The sequence below is a fragment of the Malaclemys terrapin genome, chromosome 5, assembly GCF_027887155.1.
Source record: "Malaclemys terrapin pileata isolate rMalTer1 chromosome 5, rMalTer1.hap1, whole genome shotgun sequence".
Lineage (NCBI taxonomy): Eukaryota > Metazoa > Chordata > Testudines > Emydidae > Malaclemys > Malaclemys terrapin.
In genome coordinates this window covers 68,092,551-68,108,601 of record NC_071509.1, presented here as the reverse complement: position 1 = coordinate 68,108,601, position 16,051 = coordinate 68,092,551, and the positions used below count along the sequence as shown (strand labels likewise).

Below are 16,051 nucleotides of genomic sequence, written 5' to 3'. Positions count from 1 at the left end.
CACAAGTAAAAGTGCACTATATGTGGACAAGGACTTACAAAATTCCAGTGATATTGAATAGGCCAAAAGGTAAGACTGCAAAAAAAACAAGTAGTGTCCCTCCTAAAACTGACGACATGGCATTAAAAAAACCCATATTTCTTTTCCAGGTGTGTAGGTGTCAAATTAAAATTGTGTAAAGTCATAAATGCTGCCTATGCAGGGTGCATAAAGACAAAATGATTTAAAACAAAAAAAAAATGATTTTTTAAAAATAACCCTATTTAAAAGTACATTTGAAATTGACAACTTATAATAAAATCATGTACATTGAATACAAAAAATTAGTACATGTTTGATGTAAAGTTTTAAAGTCAGATCACTGAACTGCTGAGGCTCAATTTCAGAGGGGTGTAGCCATGTTAGTCTGTTTCAGCAAAAACAACGAGGAGTCTTGTGGCACCTTAAAGACTAACAAATTTATTAGAGCATGAGCTTTCGTGGGCTATGACCCGCTTCTTCAGATGTATGGAGAGAAAATTACAGTAGGCAGGCATATTTAGATTTATTTACTTTGAACACTTCAGATCCTACGAAAGCTTATGCTCTAATAAATTTGTTAGTCTTTAAGGTGCCACAAGATTCCTCATTGTTTTTGCTGGGACTCACTAGCTAACCACTTGGAACCATAGTTTGTTGAACCAGCTTTGACAGCAGTAGCCTCTTCTGAAGATGCAGAGAGAATATCTTCATTTTGGTTTATTTAACTAGTTTAGTTCAATGATTAGTCCATTCAAAGTTAAGAAACTGATTGGAAGATGAAAAGGCAGAAGGCTTGGTTTTACCTTTTCCAATCTGTAAATAAAAATTAGATATGAGAGGATGAAATTTACTACTTTTAAATTTTTGAAGAGTATGTTTACCAGAAATAATCAATTCAGTTCACTAACCGATAATGCTTCCCCTTTGTTTAGTAACCCAGTTAGCTTAAAATGTAAAACATTTTTGATAAAAGTTTATGAATATAGCACATTTAAAGTAGTTATATTTAATAAAAAATAAAATGCTGTTTTTCTGCATTTTAATTAATTTGAATTTCCACTGAAATAGAACTTGACACAAATCAAAAGTAGAACATTAATCATCCACTAAGAAATGCATTATTTTCAAATATAAAAAATTTAAAAATTAAGAATGTGAATAAGTGTAAATTTATATGACTTGTGTTACACAAGAGGTCAGATTGGATGATCATAATATTTCCTTCTGGCCTTGGAATCTATGAAAGCTGTGTAACTGCTTAAATGTATATAGATATAATGTATCCTTCTGGTTAGCCAAAAAAAAAAAAAAAGCAAATTTAGTGTAAAGAATAAATTTAGTTGAACATCACCATTTTTTAAACAAATGATTACCAATCACCGAGCATCAACTTTTTTTCTCTAAGTAACTAATGTACAAAGGCAAAACATGATTAAAATAGATGATTTTAAAGCAAGGTGTCCTACTTGCTAATATAAATCATGATTAAAATTGATAGTTAAATCACTTTGATTTAAATCAGCTCCCCGCTCCCTATTCAGATCCTTACCTTGCACAGATTTTAATATATATAACAGAATCATTTCCAAGGGAGTTTTCAGCTGCCACAGATTCTAAGATTCCATTAAAAATATATGTTCCTAATTTTCCATTCTGAAGATCACCTTCAAAATGTACATGAATTAATGGGACACTGAAAAAACTGTTTCTCCTGAAATAGAGTTACAGCCTACACATCCTTTGAAAGGCATGCATAAGCAGGATAATCACTGATGCAAGAAACAATTTTAATTGCTTTAATTTGGATATAACAACTTCTAAAGCTGTGAAGGGAGAGATTTCTCCAACAAACTAGATTTATTTACTTTGAACACTTCAGATCCATACACTTATACATGAAGGAAACGAAAGCCATGACCAGCTTTGATATAGATAAGTTACTAAAAAAATAATAATCTTGTTTCTAAGGGTAGGTCTACACTTACCCGGTAGTTCGGCGGCAAGCAAATCAAACTTCTGGGTTCGACTTATCGCATCTTGTCTGGACGAGATAAGTCGAACCCGGAAGTGCTCGCCGTCTACTGCGGTACTCCAGCTCGGCGGGAGGAGTACGCGAAGTTGACGGGGGAGCCTGCCTGCCGCGTCTGGACCGAGGTAAGTTCGAACTAAGGTACTTCGAACTTCAACTACGTTATTCACGTAGCTGAAGTTGCGTACCTTAGTTCGAATTGGGGGGTTAGTGTAGACCAGGCCTCAGATTGTAAAAAAATGTACAGTAGGTCAAGATACAAAAGGACACAAAGTACAACTGTCAAATTTATTCAACTCATCACATCACAATGGCAAAAAGTTTGACTACACATCATCATTACTCATCTTGCACCACTGCAATCTGTAAATTGGAAAATTTCACTAACAAAACTTGAAATATTAAAAATAACTCAATCTAGCAAGTAATCAAGTCTAGGAGGAGGCTGAGCTGTAAAAGCAACTATGGTACCAAGTCACTGAAGGAAGCCGTCTAACAACAGGGAAACTACAGTGATGTATATTTTAGATACTGCTTTGTTTAGTGATGATTTAGCTTGTCACACTTCCACAAACATCAGATTTCCAATCTGTATTTTGTTTTGGCATTTACTAGAAGAAAATAATGCTTTGATTTAACAGACACTGAAACCAATCAGGCAATTCTCTCCCAATGGCTATGGTCAAAGAATTATAAAGGTGATCTTGTACGTTTTCAAAGTTGAGGTCTCTCCAATACTTTTTTTCCAGTGTTCAGTTAGAATCCTTTTGGCCAGGTGCTTGGAGTTGCCGCACTTATACATCCACAGTAAAAGAGCCTCTGTCAGCTTGTTTCACCTGGATTTCTTTGAAGTGAACACCAGTTTTGCCTCTGATTTCTGGGAGCCCTAGGTCTAAGAAAAGAAGCAACTGAATAACGCAACCATGTACTTTTGCTGCTGATTTATTATCAAACAATTTAACTATAAAAACATGTCCTTTTGAATACAATGAAATTTATCTCAAACTGCCAACACAGTGTGTACCCTTTTAGCTCTACTGGTATAACCAATAAGTCCCTTGGTATGGATGCAGTTAAACTGGTATAAAGTTGCTTATACCAGTTAGCTTACAGACGCTCCCCGATTTATGCAATCGTTCCGTTCTGGAAAGCCTTGCGTAACCTGAATTTTACATAAGTTGGAAATGTATATTGTGCAAACATAAAAAAACAAACAATTACAACAAAAATATTGCATCTACCTTAATCCTATTGTTATTCTGGCACACTGAAGGCTGCATTTTGGTGGTGGATGACAATGGGCTTAATTTGTAGATGAGGAGACAGGCATGATTTGAATGAAATAACAGGGTGAAGTAACAGAAATACAGTTTCACTGAAATAACAAGAGACTGGGAGGCTGCGAGAGCGCAAAGCCTTCCCTTGTAGAAGATGCTACTGCTGTATTCCTCCGCATTACAGTACTTTGCATTCCCGTACGCTACACAATATTTTCCGCAACTCGAAAATTTTATTTATGCCTTATGGAACTTTTTGCATAAGGTCGAATTTGCGTAAGTTGGGTCTTGTGTAACCCGGGGAGCGTCTGTATTTCCATTGATATAAGCACCTATAGACTGATAGAACTGCAGCCACCCCAGGAGTTGGACAAATTTAACTATCCTGATAGAAAAAAAACACACCTCTAACCAAAACAGTTAAATCTCTACAAAAACTGTGCAGACCAGGCCACAGTATACTTCAAACTATCATAGTAGATTTGTTATTGGACTCTTCTATAATACCATGATCAAGATTCCACATGAAATCACTCACTAGGAGACTCTACCAATCCACTTCCCACTTCTATTGGCGATTGCGAAGAACAGCTGAACTGTGATACTGAAATCATTTAGACTATCTAATACGATTATCATAGTATCCAAGTGCATCACTCTAATATATTTATCCTCACGACATCCCTGTGAGGCAGAAAGTACTAGGTGACAGAAGCAAGGGTGATCTGTAATAATTAATCAATACTGTATACTTTACATGCGTGTCTGACAGAGGTTTACTATATGAATTCAAAGGGTCAATTCAAGAGTAGGCTACCAACACTTAAGGGGCCCGCTGGGGTAAACACAGTTGATACAGGGTACTGTAGCCCAGGATCTGATCGGAGAGTGGGAGAACTGCAAAGTTTCATCCCACAAGGCCCTGAAGGGGTGCATTCAGACAATGGAAGGAAGAAAGTGGTGCTAGTCCTTTAACCATAACATTACTACCCCCATTTTTTTCTTTTCACAAACAGTGACCACAGGCATAGAGTGAAGTCTGTGGGAACTGAACCATTGGGGAATTGAACTGTTGTCTCCTAAGTACTAGAATGGAGTTCTAACTGCTGGACCATCCTTCTGACTAGTATCCACCCTTGCACAGTTCTGACCAGTTTAAACACTGGTCCACTGTGGCCTTCGGCCATACGAGCTGTCTTGGAACCTTTTCCATCTAGTTAAAATTTCTTAGGGATTTTACAAACCCCCTACTTTTTTCTTCGTGAGGAAAAGCTTCGACTAATATTCTCAAAGGTTCACTGTCTGCCTTCAAGGTATCAATAAAAAGGCTATCTATGCAATCAGGCAAGATAAATAGAACTCCCAACAAAGTCAATGGGTGAATAAGGACCACAGGATTTCTCCATTGGGGAGCAAGTAAAAAACATCTGTTACCATTACATTAGAGAAGGAACTGCCTTCAGACTGTGCTACTAAGTATAGTGGAAGTTCTGAATCATAAGCCAAAACATTATGGCGCAGAAGAGAAGCAATTTTGACTCCTGAAATGTAAGTAGCTGCCACTGAGGCTCAGAAGAACTTTTTGGAGTAGTTATTTTCTAATAAGGTCCAACAGTTTACTTTGAAAGCCATTTATAGACTTTACTTGGATAAGTGGTCTTTTTACTAAAACAATCAAAGTAAAACAAAAAAAATCAATCCAATGGAAGAGATTGAAATGAAAGCTTACTTGATATAAAAGAAAGTTGCTCTCTCTGGATGTTAATCGCACTCCCAGAGGGACCTACAGCAGCCGGATGACGAACTGCACGTTCTGCCAAGCTTGGTTTAATGTTAAACCGCTCTTCAAAACACAATTACAATTCATTCATTATAGTCCACATAGTCATAGCCTTCATACAATTAATTGGCCAATTATTCAAAGTGATTTCTTTTCTTATTTAAAAGACACTTCCACCTATAAAAACTAAATAAAGAAACCAAAATCATCACAAACTCTAGCAAAAGAAAAAAGTGCTCTGGCAAAAAATAGCATTTTATTCTGCAAAAGCTATCCACAAGGTGACACACAAAATAAGTTTATAAAGTGACAGTACACCTTGGTGTGTATGTGGTGGTGGGTTTTTTTTGTTTTTTTGTTTTTTTTAAGAGGCTATGACATGCTTTAGCAATCACATTGTGGGAAGACTAAGGATATGTCTACACTTAAACTGCTACAGTGGCACAACTGCATCTGCTCCACTGTAGACATTACCTACGCTGACGGGAATGGTTCTCCCATTGGCACGGGTAATTCGTCTTCCCGAGAGGCAGCTGCTAGGTCAATGGAAGAATTCTTCCTTTGATCCAGTGCTGTCTACACCCAGGTTTTGCTTGGCATAGCTATGTCTCTGAGGGGTGTACATTTTTCACACCCCTAAGTAACATAGCTCTGTCGATATAAAATCTCAGTGTAGACCAGCCCTTAATCCGAGATAGGTCTTATCCTTAAATAAGCATTAGAAGCTGTTTTACAACAGATTACAATGTGCATCTCTGAATAGTCAGGTGTATTAGTGCTGAGTTTGGCCAACTAAATAAAGCACTCTGAAGAACAAAAGCCATAAGTATTATTCTTTTGTTCTCATTTATTACTTGACACACAGAATGTCCACTGTCATTATAGAAATCTGAGCCTTTTGACCCACGAGTTTAAGTTTAGACAAATTTTGACCATGTGTCTTTTCTACTGACAATCCGGACTGATGCTCCCGTTTGTGCCATATCAATCTGTGTCCTGTAATACTTTCAAACTTTAGTGGTATACTCCTAGAAAATGTTGTGTAGAGCAGCTAACTTAGAGCTTAAGGCTCTGAACCTGTAAACATTTACACGGGAGGGGAGGGGGAGAGGACTCAGGCTAGCCCCACGTGATGCCTTTTCCCTTTGGGAAATATGGTCACCCTGCCCCAGTGGGATGCTGTGGCAAAAGGAAGTACTGTGTTCTTCAGATGTATAAAGTGGGGAGTAGGAATAAGGAGGTGATGTAACCTCTGTATATGGCTTTGGTTAGACTGATTCTGGCATATTGCAACCAGTTCGGTTGTCCACATTTTAAAAAAGATGTTGAAAAACTGAAAAGGGTACAGAAAAAAGACACACAAAAAATCACTTGAGGGATGGAAAAACTGCCTTGCAGTGTGATATAAAGAGCTCAATCAGTTTATCTTATCAAAAAGAAGATTTGAGTGATGACTTGTTACAGTGTATAAGCACCTTTACGAGATGAAAATACCAGGTACTAAAGGGATATTAATGTAGTGGAAAATGGCATAAGAACCAGGAAGCTGAAACCAAGCAAGTTCAAATGAAAAAATATGTTGCCATATTTATAACAGTAAGGATGGTTAACCATTGGAGCAAACTATGAACAGAAGTGGTACATTCTCCATCTCTTGCTGTCTTCAAATCACGACTGGATACCTTTCTGGAAGATATGCTTTAGTCAAAGAAGTTATGGCGCTTCATACAGAGGTAACTGGGTGAAATTTAACTGCCCATGATACACAGGCGGTCAGACTAGATGTCTTATGGTTTCTTTTGGTCTTAAACTCTATGAATCTTAGTAAAGTTAAGCACATGTGTTAGTGTTTGCAGGATCAGGGCCTCATAAAGACCAGCTGCTTTTTAGCAAATTCACCCAAGATCATAATGTGAAAAAGAATTAAACAAAATAGTTAAGCAAGCTCAAACTAAAACTAGTTGATTTAAAAGTACACCTCTACCCCGATATAACGCGACCTGATATAACATGAATTCAGATATAACGCGGTAAAGCAGCACTCCGGGGGGGGAGGAAGGGGAGAACGGGACAGCGTTATATCGAGGTAGAGGTGTATGTATTTCGCTTTCCACTCTTAAAGGCTTTCTGAGAACATTTGAAATATGGGCCAACTCACTACATTCCCCAGGCTCACTGTCCAATTAAGTTAAATTTACCTGATAAGTGAAAACGTAGGTTCAATGCATCCCTGTTTGTATGTTTTTACTAGCAGGAAATCAGTGGTGTACCAAGGAAAATCTCTCTGCTGCAGAAACACTTCAACTATTTAGAGTTAAGCCAGCTAAAGAACTGATCATGGCACCAGCAGCTTTTAATGCAAAGGAATGGCAAAATGTGGATGAATCACTTGTAAGTAATATGGCAAGGGTGGAAACTTTATCTGTTACTTCAGCTATATTCCATCATTATTATATCACTAATATTAATATATCATCTAAGTATCACTGTTCACTTTGAATGCAACTGGCTGAAAATGTTTCCTCAAATGATGCAATCACAAAGTGGGCTGATGTTTTCTTTATAATTTCCTAAGCACAAAATCATGATCTAATCCTCTTCATGTTACTTACACCAATAGTTCCACTAACTTCAGTGGGGTTGTGACAGTGTGCCCCCTAAGGCTTCCTGGGAATATGCTTATGAATGTATATATGATATAACTAGAATATGTTTTATGCTACATATGCCATGTAACATATCTCTGTAAAGGTTATGATCTACTGAATCTATTAATTGTATGCATGTATAATTTTTGTATTAAAAGTTATGAATATTGGCTGGGCACCAGCTTGGTTTTTCAGGCTAGGTCTACACTACCCGCCTGAATCGGCAGGTAGAAATCGACCTCTCAGGGATCGAATTATTGCATCTCGTTGGGACGCAACAATCGATCCCCGAATCGACACTCTTACTCCACCAGCGGAGGTGGGAGTAAGCGCCGTCGAGGGGAAGCCACGGAGGTCGATTTTGCCACCGTCCTTACAGCGGGGTAAGTTGGCTGCGATACGTCGAATTCAGTTACGCTATTCGCGTAACTGAATTTGCGTATCTTAAATCGACCCCCCCCCCCCCCCCCCCCCCGTAGTGAAGACCTGCCCTAAGTAGCCTTTGTAAATCATTTGGTCAGCTTCTTGAGAAAGGAATATGCAAATTAAGTGCCCAACCAAGAAGCACTTAAGGGACAATGGATCCTGGGAGGCTCCAATCTGCGTAAGAAGTCTCCATGAGGACGTTCAAGGGAGCAGGGAAGCAATGGCTGAGTCAAACTGAGTCTTGCATGGACATGTGACTTGCCCATGTGACTCCAAAACTCCATCTTGGAGCTGGACTTGGCATAAGGGAGAGGAGGGGGTCTCCACCCACAAGAGAAAGTCTACTTAAACCCCTGGGAGACCCCTCCATTTGGTCTTCAGCTGGCTCAAGAGATAGCCTCTCCACCCCCAAGGATACCTGAAAGAGACTGGAACAAAGGACAGTAACTACAGGGGGTGTGAGTGATTGCTGGACCCAGACTAGAAGGAGACTAGTTTGTAAAAGGAAGCTTACTGGAACTGGTGAGGTATTATCTGTATTCAGTTTTCTGAGACATAGACTTGCGTGCTCTATTTTATTTTACTTGGTAATTCACTTTGTTCTGTCTGCTATTACTTGGCACCACTTAAATCCTACTTTCTGTATTTAATAAAACCACTTTTTACTTAGTAATTAACCCGGGGGGGGGGGGGGGGGGGCGAAACAACTGTGCATCTCTCTCTCTATCAGTGTTATAGAAGGCGAACAAATTATGAGTTTACCCTGTATAAGCTTTATACAGGGTAAAATGGATTTATTTGGGATTTGGACCCCACTGGGAGTTGGGCATCTGAGTGTTATGGACAGGAACTCTTCTGTAAGCTGCTTTCAGTTAAGTCTGCAGCTTTGGGGCATGTGGTTCAGACCCGGGGTCTGTGTTGGAGCAGACTGGCATGTCTAGCTCAACAAGACAGGGTGCTGGAGTCCCAAGCTGGCAGGGAAAGCAGAGGCAAAAGTAGTCTTGGCACATAAGTTGGCAGTCCCAAGGGGAGAGGAGGTGACAAGTCGTAGTTAAAGCAAGCATGACTTGGCCTAAAGATAGTTCAAATATTTGCCTGTTTTCCATTTTCAATCATTAGACTAACAAACTAGGACAGTGAACATGGGAAACAATTAGTTCTTTATACTTGCTTTGAAAAACCACTCACTTGGGTTCTCTTCCCTCTCTACCAGTCTCTGTTGCATATGCATATTGATGATGGCATTAACCTTTTGTCTATTTTTGTTAATGTTGGGCTCTATCATTATTTCTGTTAACTTAATGTTATTCTTGATAGCCTTTGAAGCTGTTGACCTGGCGACCATCGGTAACTGCTCCTGATAATAGTGGTCTGTAAAGTCAACCTCATCCTGAATATTTTTAATTCTGGGGGGAGAAAAAAAAAAAAGCAAATGTTAATGAGTCAGTTATGTTACTACTAATAAATACTGAACATATTATGATGTTTAACACCTTTCAAGACCCTGGTTACATATTACTAATGAATTCTCACAATTCCATTGTGTGGAAGGTATTATCTCCATTTTATAAATGCGGAAACCTTAACACAGAGATAAGCGATTTGCCCAAACCCACAGAGACAGAGTCAGTGTCCAGGCCTGGAAGAGAATACAGGAACTCCTGGTGCTCAGTCCACTAGACCAAAATTCTCAAACTTTTTTCAAAGTTTGGACCATTCTTAAGAGAGAGTCTTCTGGGGGCCATCACATTCCAGTTCATGATTGTGTAACATGTTCAAGTCACAACTGAAGCCAGAGACACAGAGAGCAGCAAGAGCTTTCTACAGCTGTCTATCCTGGGAGCCAAACATGCAGACACTTGCTGATGCAAGTTACTTCATTCAAGTAATCGTGACTAAAGTTGTTCACATGCATAGGACTCTTCACATATGCCTAAAGACTGCACAGCAGTCAGCGTTTCAGGCTTACTCCGTATGGTGGGGACTACAAAGGAGGCTAATGTAAGGCTACTTATGTCAGCCCTATGTTGCTCCTGTGCTGGGGAAATTCTCTTGCAGCTCACTTATGCCTTCTATATGCCACCAGGGTGATTCATTAGGCACAAAGTGAAGAGCAGAATTTGTCTATATAAACCTATAAAGCTTGATTATTAGAAACTCATTGAGTTGTCTGGTAATTCTCTTGGTGGATGGTAACACTTAAACCACAAATCTCTGAAATCCACTGGAGGGAAGGAGCATCCATAAAAATGTCCCTTAACACCATTTTGCTGCCTGGCCACAGAAAACACACTGACAGTAGCTTCCCTGACCATGGCTGTCCCTGTAGCCCTCATCAGCGGAGCTCATTACTGCAGAGGAGTCAGTAGTATAAGTTGCTGCACTCTTTGTCTATAATAACATACACAAGGTTCCACAAGTGTGCTGAGGGGTTAAGAATCTAGTAGAACTAGACCATGGTCAACTCCATACACAGAGCTGGGGTTCTGCTGCGTTGGGGAAAGTTAAGCATGTTCTGAAGAAGCGGCACTCCCTCTTGCACATCCCCCACTTTAGCTCTGTGGGCATAAGCTCCTTTACACTCAGAGATTTGGAGAAGAGCATATGGATCTCTGGTTTTATGCTTATAAACCCCATCTGTTTTATTAATGGGTTTGCTCTTTATACTAGTTTTATTTTATTTAGTGAATTTCAGAGCTGCTAAGAAGCATGCTGATAACCACTTTAAAGAGATCCTAGGTAATACTATGTGCTCTGCAAGCTTTCACACACAACACTAAATACCTCATTGTCAATTAAACAACTTTGCTTTTTCAATTAATGAACCAGAGCAGAAGGACTGTGGTGTTTTTGGTGATGTGGGCAAAGGTTCACTAGGGATTTAAATGTTATTTCACTCGTGAAGCAGGCATCAGATCCAGGCCCTACTGAAGTCAATGGCAAAACTCCGATTGACTTCACACCGGGGCTTCGGAAATCTGAAGGTTTTGAGTAATATTTATATACTACTCATTAATATGCTACTAAAGTGAATCATCTAAACCTGACACATAATACACTTCTGTAAACAGCACTCACCGTCCATTTGTCAGCATTGAGTAGATGTCTTGTACCAACATTTCTGCTGCTCCCGGTTTACAGTGAATTGTCCCATCTATTAGTTCTTGAACAGGCTTCAAATTTCTTTTGGAAAAAAACTATAGCAAAAAATAAAAACAGAGATCATTTCAGTTCCTATTAGTTGAGAGGCACAGGTCCATCCTTCCATGCTTTTTACTTGATGTGTGATCGCTCACTTTGTTTTCTCTCAGCCTCTTTCCAATCCAATCCCACTCAAACCCTCACCCTGTAACCAAAATGACAAGCAATTAAAGAAAGTATGCAATATTATGGGTGAGAACTGAAATATAAACTGAGCAAAAATTCAAACTTTTTCTTCCCAAAACAACTGGAACCAGGGGCAGCTCTATGTTTTTTGCCGCCCCAAGCACGTCAGGCAGCCTTCAGCAGGTGATCTGCCGGTCCCGCGGCTTCGGCGTACCCGCTGCTGAAACCGCGGGACCAGCGGACCTCTCGCAGGTATGCCGCCAAAAGTCACCTGACTGCCGCCCTCACAGCTGCGCTGGTGCCCGGAGCCGCCCCTGACTGGAACCCCCTTCACTGCCCAACTTAAGAGGTGCATTTGTTAACAATACAAAAACCGTAAGGCCAGGATTTAACCTGGGGTGCCTCAATATTCGCACGGCCGGGGGCTGGAATAAGTCACTGGGGTTGTCCCGTTGAGTGACGGATCGTTAGTGCCCCCATCGCCATCCCGGCAGAGCTTGGGGCGGCCCCCAGGCCTGTCCGCGGCCAATCAATACAGCGGGGGGCGCGCCACGGGGCTGCCATCGCTGCACCAACTTTCCGAGCCCGACGTGTCCCGGGCCATGGCGAAAGAAGAAAGACGGAAGAAAGGCTCGAGCGCTGCGTGCACGTTACAAGCTGCCCCGTCCCCGCTCGGCGGGGCGGCTCCCTCACCTGGCCGAGCTGGGACCAGTTGCTGAGCTTGGTGGCCAGCGAGGCGCCGTTCTCGTAGCTGTGGCTGTGGATGTCCCCGGGGTAGTACCAGGAGAAGATCTCGGCGATGAGGTAGCCGTTGGAGAAGTCCCTAGAGAACAACGACAATAACGGTAAGGCGCAGCCGGTGGCGCGCGCTCGGAGGCGCCCCGCCCCATCTCACCGTCGGAAGTTCCTGGGGAAGAAGCTCAGGTCCAGGCTCTGCAGCCACCTCAGCACGGCGCGGGGCAGCCCCGTGCGCCTGGGAGGGTGCGAGTACGACATGGAGGCGCGAGAGGCTGGGACTGCCCGCGAGCTGCGCGCGCCGGAATAGGGTCCCCTTTCCCCGTGTCCCCCAGCCGCTGTGACTAGTTACCAAGCAACCGCCACAAACCATGGAAGTAGGCGGGGACTCATTCGATTTCGCCTCCTGCCCACGGAGTCCCCCAGAATAGCTAGAGTGCGCACGCGCGGCAGGCAACCTATGAGCGGTATTGCCTAAGTGCGCACGCGCAATAGTAGTAGCTGAGTGCCTGTGGGCAGCTGGCAATAGCGCCTGCGCGAAACTCTGAGCAGTCCCCACGTTACTCTGAGTCTGCGGCTAGCGCTCTACTGGTTGAGATGGGCTGCGACCCCCCTGCCAGGGGCGCCATCCTACCACACAGCTCCCCGGTAGGCGCCTGCGGACCGCATGTGCCCGTGCCCCAGGTGTTAGCTGTGAGCTCCCCGTACACACCAGCAGTATCCCCCCCGTACAGACCAGCGTCACACACATCAGTTACTAGCTCCTCTGGGTGTTTTATTCTTGATCAGTTGCTACTGTGTTTGCACGTATAGAAACAGCAGAATTAATTCATCTGAGATGTGGTACAAAAGCACGTGCGGGCTGTCTAGAGATCTGATTCTATATATTTAGTCTCTTTGCAGTGTTCTCCCTTATTTTGCTATATATCAAAAAACATTAAAAAGCTGATTTTTTTAATGCTATCTAGGTTAAGAGCTAATGATTTTACATCCATTAGTGAAATTATATCTGTGCATCCACCTCTTCTCTCTAACGTACTCAATTTATTTGAGTATTAGCCTTTTGGCTCTTCTCAAGATGTGCATCGTGTTGACTTTTAAAAGGATACTTAGTCACTTTTAAGCATCCACTCACCATGTGTTTGTCCACCTTAGTCACATACATCCTGCCATCTCACTACACTATATCTTTTCTTATTTCTTAGATTTTACTATCTTATTCCAAGATTTTTTTGTAATTAGGCCATACCCTGAATTGTTCTACAAGCAAAAATCCCACTAAAGCCAATGGGCTTGAAAGTGTATTGATTGTACAACTGTGGTGTTAAGTTCTGTCCAAAATGTCTTGGATAGTTCACAAAAAGAACAGGAGTACTTGTGGCACCTTAGAGACTAACTTTGTTAGTCTCTAAGGTGCCACAAGTACTCCTGTTCTTTTTGCGGATTCAGACTAACACGGCTGCTACTCTGAAACCTTGGATAGCTCAGACACAACAAATCCTGCATTTTGGCATGGGGTTAGACTAGATGACCCTTGCGGTTCCTCCTAACCCCATGATTCTACGATTACATTTATTCCCCCCACACACACACACACTTGACCACTGTCCGGTTTTTACTTCTAGAGATTTCACTGGCTATAACAGCAGTATTGATCAGTCATTCCATTATCTGGCTTAATGTTTGCAAATTGCACAGGACTTTGAAAATGGGAAATTCTACATAAGGGTTGGGTAGGGTAGGGTGACACCCCCCCCCCCAGCACCTCTCGTCTGCCAGCGGCCCTGCCTCCTCCCTCCCAGTGCCTCTCCTGCTCGCCATGATCAGCTGTTTCTGGCATGCAGGAGGTGCTGGGGGGGGGGGGGGAAGGAGCGGGGATAGGGCGGAACTGGGCAGGAAGAGGCACAGTGGGGGCAGGAAGAGATGGAGTGGGGGTTTGGGGTGGGGCTGAGGGCGGAGCAGAGAGTTGAGCACCCCCAGGGCCCAGAGGAAACCAGTGCCTGTGAGGGCCTGATTCTGAGAGAACTTGAGCACCTCCTCTGCTTCCATTGAAGTCAGTGGCACTGACACAGGGAGTAGTTTCTGCGTGATAATTATAGTCATCCTAAATATGTCTTTACTAATGTCATATTACAATAAATTCCGCTAAATTGGAAAGTGGAAATTTTGAGAAACTGATTAGTCTGGGTCACCCAATCTTTGCTTAAATGGAAGGGCTGTGTTGGTGTCACTAGGCATCACCCTAGGTAACTCGGGGGGGTTGGAAGACCACGAGAGTCGATGAAGTCCCCCCGCTCTAGGCCAAAGTGAACCGAAGCCCCTGCATGTTAAACTTTACTAACCTCACAGGCCAGCAGCTGGGAAGCGATAGTAATAAGGCCTGCATGCTTCTGGCTGAAAGGCAAGATAACAGATCAAAGGGAAAAGGACAAGATAACGGTTCAAAGAAGAGTTACTAATGAGCTAGACTTATAGCCGCCAAGATGACTTAACTGCTTAAATGTAACTACTGCAGAGGGAGGAAGGGGGAGAAAGGGGGGAAGGTAGGGAAGGAGAAAGTAAAGTATAAAAAGAGAAAAACTGCTTATGTTGGTGCGCTTGATTTGAGACATGCTGGTCTCCTAGTGTCTATTCAGAGCTCTTGAATAAACTTTGTCTGCTTCTCCACCCTGGTGTGTTCATTGGCGCGAAGCACACGGGGCAACGAACCCTGCTGTTGCCCCCTTGGGCCTTCTGTGCCGGCAACAGCTGCACCTACTTTGCAGAAAATGGAGCAGATTGCAGTTGCTCCTGTCTCAGCTGGCAAATGTAGTAGATGGAAGTAAAATGTGGTCATGCTGGTTGGCTCCAGAGGAAGCATTGCATATCCTGAAACCCATGGCCTGTGACTGCCAGGGCAACTGCAATCTGCTCCATGTAATGCAAAATAAGTGATCCTCATGTAAAGATGAGGGAAGCAATGCTGAACTGTTTAGAACTGGTCAATATGCTGACCATCTTTGCTGCTGGAACAATTAAATTTTCCTAATCCCAAACATACACTTGTACTTGCTTGTATCAGTTATTTTATCTTCTTGCTGTTTCTTTTCTCTCATCATGAAATCATGGAACAATCTGAATTCTTCAGAGCAGATGTGTATATAGAGGAGGTTTTTTGTTTATTTGTTTGTTTTTTTAAAGCATAGTTCCATCCTGTTGGGGTGGGTGTGGATTGCTCATCTGCATATTTTTTTCCTTTTCAGATGTTATTCTTATTTTCCTTTGAGGAGACTGAGTTATTTTCACTATTCTGTTTTTAAGGTCTCTTGGAAAGACTTTTCCTGGTACACGTAGCAGACATTAATCCCTATTGTGGTTCGTGTGTCTTTGGTGGAATATCTGTTCTGTCTGATTTCCTGTAATTTGTGTATCCTATCAAGGTTGTCATTTGCAGGGGGAAATTACTCCACATGGATTTGGATTGATGCTTTCTCATTCTTGAATTTATTTCTCCATGCAAGTGTTAAAGTATCATAAGAAAATATCTTTTACATATTGTTTAGCTATACTGCATTGAACTATTGAACCCGTTGATTTTCCTTTCGCTGTCTTCTCACTTGAAGTAAGACTAATGTATCCCTGCAGGTTTTTATTTTTTGTCAATGAGAGTAGCATCCAAAAACCTCAGCTGGTGGATCAGGACAGTTGCAGACATGCAAGAAAAACAAGCAGTGTCAGGATCTCTAGGAATCCAAGTAGGATTTAAGGATTTAGTCCCAGATCCTCAGAAGTTTTTAGGCACCTATCTGTCTCTTAGGCACCTAAGTTC

The 16,051-nt window shown here is 42.0% G+C and overlaps 2 protein-coding genes across 3 annotated transcripts in view; one reads left to right on the top strand and one right to left on the bottom strand.

The window, feature by feature from the left end:
- Positions 1-1,803: 1,803 nt before the first annotated feature.
- On the bottom strand, positions 1,804-12,647 carry SPATA4 (spermatogenesis associated 4). 2 transcript variants are annotated; one of them, XM_054029154.1, is made up of 6 exons: positions 12,614-12,647; positions 12,202-12,331; positions 11,260-11,378; positions 9,370-9,587; positions 5,057-5,170; positions 1,804-2,942 (listed from the first exon to the last, which is right to left on the bottom strand). In XM_054029154.1, the coding sequence occupies exons 1-6, from the start codon at positions 12,634-12,636 to the stop codon at positions 2,845-2,847; spliced, it is 702 nt and encodes a 233-aa protein (XP_053885129.1). In that variant the 5' UTR covers positions 12,637-12,647; the 3' UTR covers positions 1,804-2,844. The 2 variants fall into 2 exon arrangements, with proteins under 2 accessions (XP_053885129.1, XP_053885128.1); XM_054029153.1 differs by lacking the exon at positions 12,614-12,647 and adding an exon at positions 12,404-12,581.
- LOC128837741 (myb/SANT-like DNA-binding domain-containing protein 2) overlaps positions 12,238-16,051 on the top strand; it is a 67,215-nt gene continuing 63,401 nt past the window's right edge. Inside the window, exon 1 of the mRNA XM_054029151.1 lies at positions 12,238-12,353. The gene's annotated coding sequence lies outside the window, so the exon portion shown is untranslated. The remainder of the gene's footprint in view (positions 12,354-16,051) is intronic.